Source organism: Dermochelys coriacea, chromosome 14, assembly GCF_009764565.3.
Source record: "Dermochelys coriacea isolate rDerCor1 chromosome 14, rDerCor1.pri.v4, whole genome shotgun sequence".
NCBI classification, from domain to species: Eukaryota; Metazoa; Chordata; order Testudines; family Dermochelyidae; genus Dermochelys; species Dermochelys coriacea.
The window spans coordinates 19,773,903-19,787,192 of record NC_050081.1 but is presented as its reverse complement, the minus strand read 5'-3'; the positions used below and the strand labels follow the sequence as shown (position 1 = coordinate 19,787,192).

The following is a 13,290-nucleotide window of genomic DNA, read 5'->3' as shown; positions in this document are numbered from 1 at the left end:
GCATATTCAGTCATGGGCGGTGGGTATAATAGGCCAAGGGAGGCTAAGCATTCCCAAACAGGACGTGGTGCACCTCTCTTGGGAGGTGCGGCAGCCTGCTGGCTTTAGAGCATCATTGCTTAAAGGGCACTTGGGCTGTGGCCTTCCCCACGCTCTGCCCTGTGGCCCTGCCTGCGCTGCTCCTCTTCCCACGCCTATCCTGCCTCTTCCCCCAGGCCTCCCCCACCTGCCACTCGCACGTCTCTGTCCCTGGCAAGTGTGTGCGTGGAGGTTTCGGGGGGGTATGCGTGAGTGGCAGGGGGTCACCCTCAGGGGAAGGGGCAAAGAGGTGCTAGCGGGGGGGGCTTGGGGGAAGGGGCTAGTTTTTTTTTGTTGTTGTTGTTGCTTCACTGCACGCCACATTCTTCCCATTTTGACTCTTCTGTTGATCATCCATCTGTCCTGACATGGTGTAGCTCAGGTACGTTGGTGTGATAGTATCTATTCCTCCATACATTAGATGTATGCCACAGCAGCATATTTCAATACAGGACAGGATCTCTAGACAGATGCTTCTCAACCAAAGTGATCAGTAGGCTTACATTGGCTGTGTCCCCCTCAAAAACAAGATGGTTTATTTAACTGGATCATTTACATGGTTAACCTTTAAAATGCCTGATTTTCACGAATATCGTTTTTATGGTTTAACTGACTTTTCCCCTAACTTACCGTTTTTAAAATGAAATGGGTCTTTGATCAAATATATTCTACATGATGTAGTGTTTTAGAAGAATAATGAGGTGCTAAAATCTGACACTGGTATCATGTTTCTTATTTCAGATTCTGTTACAAAATTCAAGCAAGTGACTTTAATTTGCTATTATTACATGTAGCACCTAAGGTTACTATAACTGAAAGACACTAAAGAAAAATACAGTAGTTTTCTTTTTTCCCCAGTTTACTTTGTGCATTCAACATCTCTCTGCATGTAGCCAATTTCAGCTTTTGTCATGTGCAATCAGTCTTCCTGTTGCTTGGTTTTTTCCACTGAATGCATCCGATGAAGAGAGCTGTAGCTCACGAAAGCTTATGCTCAAATAAATTTGTTAGTCTCTAAGGTGCCACAAGTACTCCTTTTCTTTTTGTGAATACAGACTAACACGGCTGCTACTCTGAAACCTGTTGCTTGTATAGGTTTTTCACAGCTGCAAGAGAGAGGAAAAACATGGGGGGGGGACAGCAGTTGTAAAAACACAGAATCGGCAAGGGCTTCAGGACAGGTACACTATTTGAAAGTATCTTGACCTTTTTTAAAATTAATCCGACTTCAATCTGACTGTGTCCCATTGAACCAACTAGGACTGAACTCTGACTCAGGCTGAATGTGGGCCAGTGTATTGGCTAATTTTTAATGTGTTGCTGGAACCTATTTGTTTTCAGATTTGAACTCTGAATGGAAAATATCTGAGATCATTTTCTTGAAAAGTAGAAATCAACTTACTAATGTTATGTCTTCACTAGCAACGCGGCTGCGCTTTAAAGTGGCTGTGTAGTTGCAGCACCAGCGCTGGGAGAGCTCCACGAGGGGAGTAGCTATCAGCGCTGGGAGTGTGGCTCCCAGCACTGGTGCACTGTCTACACTGCCAGCACTGAAACTTGCAGCGTTCGGGGTGTGTTTTTTCACACCCTTGAATGAGAAAGTTGCAGCACTGTAAAGTGGCAGTGTAGACAAGGCCTTAGAATGTTTTATTTGTGTCAGGCTCTTACTCGGATTCTCTGGGATTGTTTGTTTTCTGGAACTCAGGTTGAGAATTGTGAGGAAGAAATAATATTGGGTTAAATATTTACCCAATATGAGCTGGGTGTGTTGCCTTACGGTTGGGTGTTTGTTTGTTTGTTTGTTTTTTTTTAAAGAACATTTGTACTTTTACCTGGTGTGGAGAATCTACTTATGTAATAGTCCCAACATGTTTCTTTCTGGTTGGCTATTGTGAAAACCACTTAGGTGGCTGAATTTTTCAATGGGGAACCCAAAACTGTTTAATGATTAAGTGGGTTATACACAGGTAAATAATAGTTTTTTCCTTCTTTGCTGTTTTCATGTGTTGTAATACATAAGTATCATAGTCTAGACAACTAGTGTTAATGCAGAATTATGGTTGAGAAGAAAACACTCAATTCCAGAGTTAAGACTGAAAGTTTAATACTAACTAGCCCCGTATTCTTACATCTTAAATTATAGCTTAGTATTGAAAGAAAATTTTTAAGTAGTATAATGTAATAATACAACCCATCAAATTTAATGCCCAGTCTTATATTCAGTGCCATAAATTATAGCCTAGTACATACTATTTTAATGTGTGACTTGTTTAAATGAGATCTACAAAATTGGCTTTGCATAGTTTTGAATATGAATTGATAGCCTTTAAACCTTTATTTATTATTTATTGTAATAGTACCTAGGAGCCTGAGTCATGGACCAGGACTGCATTGTGCTAGGTGGTGTATGGACAGAAAACAAAAAGACAGTCTCTGGCTATGTTTACACTAGACACCTTACAGTGGCACAGCTGTACTGCTGCAGATGCAAGGTCTCCCATGTAGCCACTCTATGCTGATGGGAGAGAGCGCTCCAACTTGCATAATTAAACCACCCCTAACATGTGGCAGTAGCTATATTGGTGGGAGAGCATCTCCTGCCAACATAGCGCTGTCCACACTGGTGCTTCTGTCAGTGAAACTTATGTCCATCAGGGGTGTGGTTTTTTTACACCCTGACCAACAAAAGTTTACTGACACAGTCTATGCCTCACCTTTAATTTGGAGGCTTGTGGCTTTAAATAGGGGCTACTTTAAACTCTTACCTAGAATCCACACACGCTAACTCACAAAATGTTCTACCCACCCACTGCTACAATTTTCCCTTTCTTCCACATCTCAGGAAAGAGAAGAGTTAAGATCTCTTGCATTGTTAAACTGTCTTAATTACTTAAATCTTCACAACAGCTTGTGGCAGTGGACAAGAAGATGGTGTCTCATCTGGGCTGGGATAGGGAGGAGATAGAAAATTGTGTTGGTAGCAGAATTTGGAGGGGCTATGTAAGCTGGATCCAATGTGCTGAAGTACAAAGGCCCTGGGCTATAACGTGTACTACCCACTCTTGGTATAATTACATTCCTGTCTAACATGTTAATTAGTCTGTTAATCTGTCTGTACACGGGTCATGGGCTTATATTTGCCAGCTATCTTCAGCCAGTAGTAACGTATTGGTGCCGCTTTCATTAAAACAAGGGTTTTAAACCAAAAAGGAAAGGAGTACTTGTGGCACCTTAGAGATTAACAAATTTATTTGAGCATAAGCTTTCGTGAGCTACAGCTCACTTCATCGGATGCATTCGTGAGCTGTAGCTCACGAAAGCTTATGCTCAAATAAATTTGTTAGTCTCTAAGGTGCCACAAGTACTCCTTTTCTTTTTGCGAATACAGACTAACAGGGCTGCTACTCTGAAACCAAAAAGGGAAATCCTTAGAGAACTGGTGAGTTCTCAAGTACATGTAATGTGGACAATGAGGTCGGTAGGGGATTCTCTGCAGGGTGAAGAAGGTGAGTCTTTGGCAACTGTCTGATCGCTCTCTCAGATCTTGGGAGATAGACCAGTCCTTGCTTACAGACAGCCCCCCAATCTGAAGCAAATACTCACCAGCAACCACACACCACACAACAGAACCACTAACCCAGGAACCTATCCTTGCAACAAAGCCCGTTGCCAACTCTGTCCACATATCTATTCAGGGGATACCATCATAGGGCCTAATCACATCAGCCACACTATCAGAGGCTCCTTCACCTGCGCATCTACCAATGTGATATATGCCATCATGTGCCAGCAATGCCCCTCTGCCATGTACATTGGCCAAACTGGACAGTCTCTACGTAAAGAATGAATGGACACAAATCAGACGTCAAGAATTATAACATTCAAAAACCAGTTGGAGAACACTTCAATCTCTCTGGTCACTCGATCACAGACCTAAGAGTGGCTATACTTCAACAAAAAAGCTTCAAAAACAGACTCCAACGAGAGACTGCTGAATTGGAATTAATTTGCAAACTGGATACAATTAACTTAGGCTTGAATAGAGACTGGGAATGGATGAGTCATTACACAAAGTAAAACTATTTCCCCATGGTATTTCTCCCTCCCACCCCACCCCCCACTGTTCCTCTGATATTCTTGTTAACTGCTGGAATTAGCCTACCTGCTTGTCACCATGAAAGGTTTTCCTCCTTCCCCCCCCTGCTGTTGGTGATGGCTTATCTTAAGTGATCACTCTCCTTACAGTGTGTATGATAAACCCATTGTTTCATGTTCTCTGTGTGTGTGTATATAAATCTCTACTCTGTTTTTTCCACCAAATGCATCCGATGAAGTGAGCTGTAGCTCACGAAAGCTTATGCTCTAATAAATTTGTTAGTCTCTAAGGTGCCACAAGTACTCCTTTTCTTTTTGGCAACTGTGACAGGGAGGGGTAAGATTTAGAAATGTAAATACCCTAATTTCCATATAAAAGCACCTTCTGCAAGCTCAATAATTTGTGACTGCTGTGTAGGCAGAGACACAGCTGTGATAAAAGGCGTTGAGTCTTTTTGGTGGGGCGGGGCGGGAAATGGGAGAGCAATTTATTTCTCATGAGAAATTGGCTTTCTGGTTATAGTATGACTTTAACACTTTGCTGCAACTTGTGTTGTTCACAGCTTTTGATGTTGAAATACATGGTAGATGCAAATTCTCTCATCCCACATATACAGTAATTAACAAATGTGACTGAAGTTTGTAATCAGTTTCAAAAGGGGATGGTAACTAAGCAATAATTGGTGAGCCAAGTGTAGAAAATATACACAGTTTAGATGGACCAATGGAATTGCTTCAAAATCATAAGTGAACATTAAAATCGTGCCTGAGCATGAATAAATCCTGGTTTCAAGGCTGCTGGTAACCTACTCCATGAGATGAAATGAGTAAGCTCAGAGTGATTCTTGTTGCAGAAATTTTATATAAAAGCTCTTGAAATAAGCAGCTAGGGTTGGATGGAGTGCCTGAGTTGGGAGGGCTGCTATCCAACACAAGGGTAACAAGACTCAAGGTAAAAAAATGACTTAGAGATCCTAAGCCTCATTGACTTTCAATGGGACTTGAGTGCCTATGTGGCTAGTTCATTTTTGAAAGTGGACTTTGGCTCCTAATTAATTTAAGTGCTTTTGGAAGGTTTTACCTAGGTCTCTTCTCTTAGGGAAGAGCAGTATAAAATTATAATGAAATACAAAAGCCACTTTGGTTTCTTTTTTCTTGTATTAAACAGAATTTGATGACTTCTTCTGGAGCATTCAACATTGACCAGAGTTAAGTGGATGACCGGTCAGTTTGTGTAGCCATTACTATGATCCTAATTCATAAATGCAAACTACATTAATGCAGCTTCAATACTGAGATGTTGAATACCCCAGAGTCAGAAGATTCAAAGTTATGTTTCCCACAGTACCAGTAACTAGGGTCTCTCTTCATATATGCAACATATTCTTATTCATGTAGTGTGAACTTCAGTGCCTTAAATCTGCCTGTTAACTACAGTAGCTTCTGTGAAAATGCCATGCATTCTTGAAGTGCAAGTAACTAAAATACTTTTCTGATGGAATATATCTACTAAAGGACAACCCATCCTAAATGCTCAATTACTGAGGGACAATCTACACTCATTCCTATATATGTTTTCTACAACTAACTCTCTGTATAACTTTTCATGAGTGATGTACCCGAGTATTTGGATTCTAATATTCAAACTATATCATTAAATTTATCTAAATTTGGGTTATTGCAGATTATGTGCTATATGTATCTTATGAGTTTTTAAAAAACCTTTGTATCTGTGGATAATCTAAGCACTATACCGAGATGTACAGACACTCTTTTCTCACCTGTGTATTATATAATTTTAACATTAGCTTTAATAAAAATTTTAAATTTGTGGAGAGACAATCTTGTGTGTCTGTCATAAGGATGAGACCAAGCGTCTATTAAAATCCAATCTTTTACCTTTTTTATTGTAGGAGACGGAAAAGACTCTGCTAAAAATGTGGAAAAAGAAAAGGAGTACTTGTGGCACCTTAGAGACTAACAAATTTATTTGAGCATAAGCTTTCGTGAGCTACAGCTCACTTCATCGGATGCTGTAGCTCATGAAAGCTTATGCTCAAATAAATTCGTTAGTCTTTAAGATGCCACAAGTATTCCTTTTCTTTTTGCGGATACAGACTAACATGGCTGCTACTCTGAAACCTAAAAATGTGGGTGATTACCATTAGGATGGAGTATAATGTAAAAAAAGGAAGTAATTAGATGGTTTTGAAGTTAGTAGTTAAATTAACTAACCCCTTGCATACTTGGAAAAGTAGTTTTGGTTTTCAGAGTTCCTGTATTTAACTTTTGCACGTCTAGATCTTAGTTGGCAAATGCCTGAACAAAGGGTTTTTACATCTTTACGTATACTGTCTTAACTTATTTCTTCTAAGTAAGTTTCCCAGTATTTTTCCTAACGTTGTTTTGTATTGTATCAACCTTCTCTTAAGCAACATTGGTTTCTGGCTAGGTGTGATTAAATATATGCAATGTGGCTCAGTTATGGGTGCTGTGGGGAAAACCAAACTACTTTTCTGTAGTTCTAAAAGGGCACTATAAACTTGAAAATCACATTTCCATCTGTTGTTGCAAATAGCGTCTGAGATTAACAGAGAAACACTTCTCTATTTTTTCAGCTTTACTTTGCAGTCATCAACACTTAGTGTATAGTCAGTTTCACTGTTTTGTTGATGGTCAGTTGCATCACCCTCATCCACTCTTCTGGAGTGAGGTTGCATGAAGGATATTCCCCAGGCTCTGTAAATAGGTGTTTCCCAATAACTGCAGCAGTAGAACTGAAAAGGTGACAGGTACATATGTGCACAGAAGGAAAATATAGAAAGTATGTTTAGTGGTAGTATGAGCATGGTTAGGTCTGCCCAGAAATCCTTGCTGGAGAAAAACTTTAATAACTGCATGAGAATAGAAAAGTGTTACAAAACTTAATCCACAACAGAAATTCTGTACTTGCTTGTCAAAGGTAGATTTATCAGAAAAATGAATCTTTTAATTGGTAAATGTAAAATTAAAGTTGACCATATCCCTTTAAAATCTGTGACAACACTGTATGAACACAACTTGCTTGTCTCTAAAGAAAAAGGGGAAGAAGAGGTGTCCACATGTGTTCACAAACTAATCTAAAATTTCCCATGCATAGTGCATGAAATTTGAAGCTGCAGCCACAAAGCCCCGGAAGGGACCCAACAAGTCTGGCAGCCTTTTAAGGGTAGATCTGGGAAGGGAGATACAAGGGGCTATGCAGTGAAGGAAATGATTGACTCTGGCTGGAGAGAGTCCTGTGGAGGAAGACCCAGTGTGTTGGGATCTGGATAGCCACACTCTGTGCATCAGCAAGGAAAAATGTTCTGTGTACACAATAATTATCTCAGTCATTCTTGACTTAATTCTTATCCAATCTTTCCTCACACTTACTAACACATACTTTCTGAGGACTGCATACAGGCCAGGCTTGTCTCTTCAAAGCACTTTTGAGTTACTGGTGTGCAAAAAATGCATGTGGATAACTTTTATTTAAATAAAAAATCAATTTTTCATGCTTTAAGACTCAAATGGATTTTCTTCACTTTCTGGAAAAGTGCATCTCTGGACTGAGACAAAGTATGAAAGATTTCAGCTTGAAGAATGTCTTTAAAAAAACTACTTAAAGCCTATATACTCTAAGTAGAGGCTGAGAATGCAAACACCTCTTAACCATAAGCATTGCTAGTGAAACTCTATAATGCAATATTTTTCTTTTAAATATTAGTCTTTAACTCCAAGCAGGGCGTGTTCTTGCTTAAAGTATTTGAGAGAAGTGTAATTTAGTTGACAGCTACTATCTCATTTCTGCCTTCATAGGATTTTTCTCTGACATCTGCAAGCCAGACAGTTGAGTGTAGAAAATTACATGGGAAATAATTATATGGTCTTTGATTGACTAAAAAGCTGACTTGTACTGCAGTCCAGCGGAACACAGGTTTTTGTCATCTTTCTATTCAACTGGAAACCAGTGTATTTAATTTGATTAAAAATCCTTTGGTGCAGACTCATTGGGGAATGACACAAATGTTTTTATAAACATTTACACTAGAAGTATAGGCTCTTTCTCTTTTACTCCTTCAGATTGATGATAAGAGGTTTTGCTTAGCCATCTAGAGGACAACACAGATCACTATAGGAAAAACAAATGTGCGCATATTGCATAATGTTTTCTCCACTACAGAGATCTCTTGGCTCTATTCAAAAGCAGTGCTTTATTTGATGGTGGGAGAATGGCAGAAGAGCAAGTTTACTTTTATGACATTTTCAGTTTTCTGTGTTTTCATCCATTTTGACACATACATAACGGTTTTCTTTTAAATGTTTTGAATATAAAAATACAAACCTCCATTTTGGATATGAAAAATGTCTACTTTTACATAACCCACTGAAGTAGGATTCTTACTGGTAATGAGAAATTGTTTATACATGTCTCTGTATAATGGGAAACTTTAGACTTTCTGCCAGTAAATAATAATATTTAAACAAGTACTTGTAGCTAAAGGTAGTATCTGTTTTTTTCATACAGGAACTGTCTCTCATCAGATTTCATTGCTTGAATGGATACTCAGAGTTTGTGTTGTGATTAATTTTAAGATTGTGTATTGTTTTAAGATTGTTCTGGAGCAAGTTAATGAAGATGATCTACAAGTGTATGTGCTCATGTAGCAATGATAGCCATACATGATTTTAGTGTTACTTTTTTCTTATCTTGTAAAGAATTTTCAATATAAATTGGCATTAAGGCTTGTACGCATAACTAATTATACTGAAATTATTATCTTGCTTTAAAGACCGCACTCTATATAGTTCCCAATACATGTAATTGTTTGCTGTACTCTTTTTTTTGAGATGTCTCTTGTATCACACCTTTTTCCCCATCCTGGAAAAGGCACATTCTCTTAAATCTTTTTGGCTCTTTGCTTCCTAATAAATCTCAGCTGGTGTAAGAGAAGCACAGCACTATTTCTGTGCAGCAATGCTTTTGTTGCGGATTACTTGTGAATGCTAGGGTGCTGACATCAATGGTTCCTTCAAAGTTAAACATAGCAATGACAGTCGTGGCACTACACATTAAATGGAAATAACTGTAGGGTTTGTAGTGGATACGTGATAAAATTTGCTTTGGTAAATATATAAATCTGTTTATAACCTAGTCTGACTAGGTGGGTCATGACAGGATATACATTCAGTCTGTCAGGACAGATTAACCCATTGAGTGCATTAAATGTTCTCAGTTGTCTGCTTTCTTTCACTTTCCATTGCTGTCTTTAAACCTTTTAGTTTTGATACGCTTCTGAAGTGACATGTCATTATCCTGATGATCTTTCCACAAAGCCAAATGTCCTCTGCAAGCTCCACAGATCTTCCCTGAGAGGCTTCTCCCCGATTATACGTGCCCTCACGACCCCCATTAACTCCAAGAGAAGACATGTGGCTCCTTCACTGTGCATGACCACGATTCAACTGCAAAAAAGCTGTTTCAAAATTAGGGTACAAATAATAGTTATGCAATGCTAGCAACTCTAACCTGAAGACTCAGCTTTTTACTGCTGCTTCTCTCTGCTCGCTTGGCATCCTCTCCAAAGTCTCCAAAATTGCTGTGCATTAGGCCTGATTTCATGCACCTGTTTGTTAATATGTCCCTGTAGATCCCAGTTGATCTGAGAGTTCCGTCCTTGATAGGAAGGATGATTTTGTTGTATTGGGAAGGGGATGAGAAATGTACATATTGTGTTCCTGGTTCTGCCATGGATTCTTCAATATCGTGAACAAATAAACTAACCTGTGTGCGTCAGTATCTTCAGATTTGCCAGCATTGCATGACTATTATTTGTAACATAATTTTGGAGCAGCATTTTTTCCACAAAGTCCAGGATCACCTGAAGGGCTGTGAACAACTTGGATTTTCTGGATCATTTGCCTGCAGTTTCTGCTGCTGACTTTGGTTCCATTTCCTGAGCAGACAGCTCACTGATTCCTCTTCTCAGAGTAGCTACAAATAAGGGGAATCTTGCAGAAACAGCAAGATGGGAGAGCACGAGGGAACTCGATCTTTCTCCATTATACTAAGGAAGTTTGGGAGGTAATCCATGTAGAACCTCAGGAAGTGTTGGAAAAGATACCTACCTTGCTTACTCTGACAGAAAAAGAACAAAAAGAAAAGGAGTACTTGTGGCACCTTAGAGACTAACAAATTTATTAGTTATCTGTGCTCTAATAAATTTGTTAGTCTCTAAGGTGCCACAAGTACTCCTTTTCTTTTTGCGAATACAGACTAACACGGCTGCTACTCAGAAAAAGAACAGTTTCGCTGGCAAGCTGGAGCTTGCTGGAGAGGGGATAAGAGAAACTGGGAGACCCAAGGACTGGAGTGTGAACAGGGGACTGTGAAAGGGAGGCTGTCACACCATAGGTTATGATAGAGAAGTCCTTGTTAAAAGGAGAACCTCATTTTTTGCATGCATTTTGTGTTGCATTTTTGTCCTGAAAGGTGAGTGCACAAACAGGTGTAGAGAGGCTTTCTACTGAAAGTTAAATCAGAAGCCAGAACCCAAATGCATGGGATTAATTGTATGTATGTGTGTGTGTGTGTGTGTGTGTTTTTGAGGGGGTCTCATGACTTTTGAACTCTGAGATTTGCAGGATTGTCATCTGTAAAGTGGGGCAGCCAAATTTTATCCCCATAACATTCCTCATGGAGTGTTTAAATTCATTAATATTTGTAAAGTGACTTAGAATCTCACATTTTAGAAGTTCCAAAGTAGTTTTTCTACTGTGCTTGGAAACATACAGTTTCTGGTGAAATCTCTGTCTCTGTAAGTACCAGTGCTGCATGGGTGGTGTCTCTGACTTTTCAGGACAGTAACTTTTAGCCCGGGGAGTCATGGTGCCAAGGTTGGATGCAAAGGTATTGTCTAGGGCAGTGCTTCTCAAATGATCTGATATGGTGGACCGGCAATTTTTTTTCCCCAATATGCCAGGGACCGGTACCATATTTGCCACGGACCAGTATCATATTTGTGCCATATCGTTATTGTTTTCACATGGGCACATAGCACATCAGATCAGAAAAACTAATATTCTTCATTGTATTAATTGGAATGGGAGTGTGGCGTACATGAGGAGATTAAATACATTGAAGACTGACTGAAAGGCTGTGCATCTGTGCAGATAGTATAAATGACTATTATTCTTTTACGATCCAAGAAAATATTATTTGAACATTCGTAGTAATACTAATTTATATCGGAAACAATATAATGAATAAAATAGAAATTGGCAAACTTTTTTTTATTTCATGTTTATTTTGTAAACAAATAATACAATATTACAATACAATAAAAAATATTAAAAAATCAAACCAGCAAAAGTCTCCTAACAAAGATACTATAAAAAAATTATTTACACAATGATAGGCTTTTTATAATCTTAACCTTTACTAATATGAAAGGTGAGCCTGCTTCTTCTTTGTCAGTTTATCCATTTGTGGCTCAATTGAGGACAGTGCCACACGCAATGGAGAATGACTATCCATACCATTCCTGTACTTTTGTCTTAATGACACTCATGGTTGAGAAGCCAGTCTTGCAGAGGTATATTGAAGGAAATAGGAAAAGAGTTTTCAGAGCAATTTCAGTAAGCTCAGAATATTCTGCTTTTATCCAAAAGGAAGCAAGTGATGTTGTAGTTTCGAAACTCATCTTCAATCTTTCGTCAGCAGCCAGCTCCAACAATTTATCCTCCATAGTGACAGTTAAGTCATCTTTCCATGGAATAAACAGATGTCGGATCCGTCCAGTCCCTTTCCGTGGATCTTCTTCTGCTGGAAAGTAAAACTCAAAACATTCTGCCAAATTTGTCAAGTGTTCACTGATGACATTTTCTAGAGATGTAACATCAAGGTCTTCACCTGCATCGGCAATGATTGTCGCTTAGTTGTGAAACATGTCATAACAATCTCTTGACACTCGACTCTTCCATGCTTTTAGCTTTCGTTTCTGTCCGTTGATCTTGTCTGCCATTGTAAGACACGAAGCCATCCTTCCCTGCATAGAGGTGTTGAGATCATTAAAGATGGCAAAGATACCAGCCAAATAATCCAGCTTGTCTATCCAATCCACATCTCGAAACAGTTGTGACCAATTTGGTTTTTTGTCCTGAAGAGCTCATTTCGGAGCTCAAATACTCTTGACAGGACTTTTCCGCTCGATAACCAACGTACGTCGGCATGCAGTAGGAGCTGTTTATGATCAGCTCCCATATCATCATGTAATGCAGCGAATAGTCTCAAATTTATAGCATTTGCCTTTACATGGTTCACAATTTTTACCACCTCGCTGAGCACACTGTTTAGTTCTGTTGACATTTTTTTGTTGTTGCAAGACCTTGCTTGGTGAAGGAAGCAGTGCGTCAATTTGCACTCGGGTGCAAGCGCCTTAATCTGGGAAACCACTCCAGAATGCCACCCTGTCATTGCGGCCATCAGAACATACGCCTACACAAAACTTGAAATCCAACCCACATTTGTTAACGATATAGTCACTCACAGTCTTGAACACTTCAGAACTAGTTGTTTTTGTTGATAGTGAAGCAGAAAATAAAAACTCTTCCTTCAAGTCACCCTCGTGTTCAAAGTGCACATGCACCATCAGAATTGCTGTATTAGCAACGTCTGTACATTCATCAAGCTGCAAAGAAAAGTACTTTGCTAATTTAATCTGTCCTATGAGCTGATCTTCCAGATTGTGAATTCATCGAGCTATAGTGTCATTTGAAAGTGGCACCTGAGCCACTTTCTTTGCCACCGGCTCATCCAGCATTTCCATGCAGACATCTTTAATACAACCTATCACTAGTGTTTCACCGATTGTGTATGGTTTTTTAGCCTTAGCAAAGCGAAAGGCTACTTTATAAGAAGCTCGCAAAGCACAAGTATTTATGTGTGACACTTCAAAGATCTGTTTCTGATGGCTTTTTAAATCAACATGCTTTCTTTCGAAGAACTCTTTTGGCTTTGAACTAATTTCATTATGTTTTGTATTTAAATGCCTCTTGAGCTTTGATGGCTTGATTGCATCGTTACCCAACACATTG

The 13,290-nt window shown here is 39.2% G+C and overlaps 1 protein-coding gene across 2 annotated transcripts in view; it reads left to right on the top strand.

The window, feature by feature from the left end:
• RAB40B (RAB40B, member RAS oncogene family) overlaps positions 1–13,290 on the top strand; it is a 63,920-nt gene that overhangs the window by 7,514 nt on the left and 43,116 nt on the right. The window contains exon 2 of one of the 2 annotated variants that reach the window (XM_043497429.1): positions 5,342–5,381. The exons of the other annotated variant lie outside the window; for it this stretch is intronic. Coding sequence (XP_043353364.1) covers positions 5,342–5,381 — 40 coding nt within the window. The remainder of the gene's footprint in view (positions 1–5,341; positions 5,382–13,290) is intronic. 2 annotated transcript variants of the gene reach the window in all.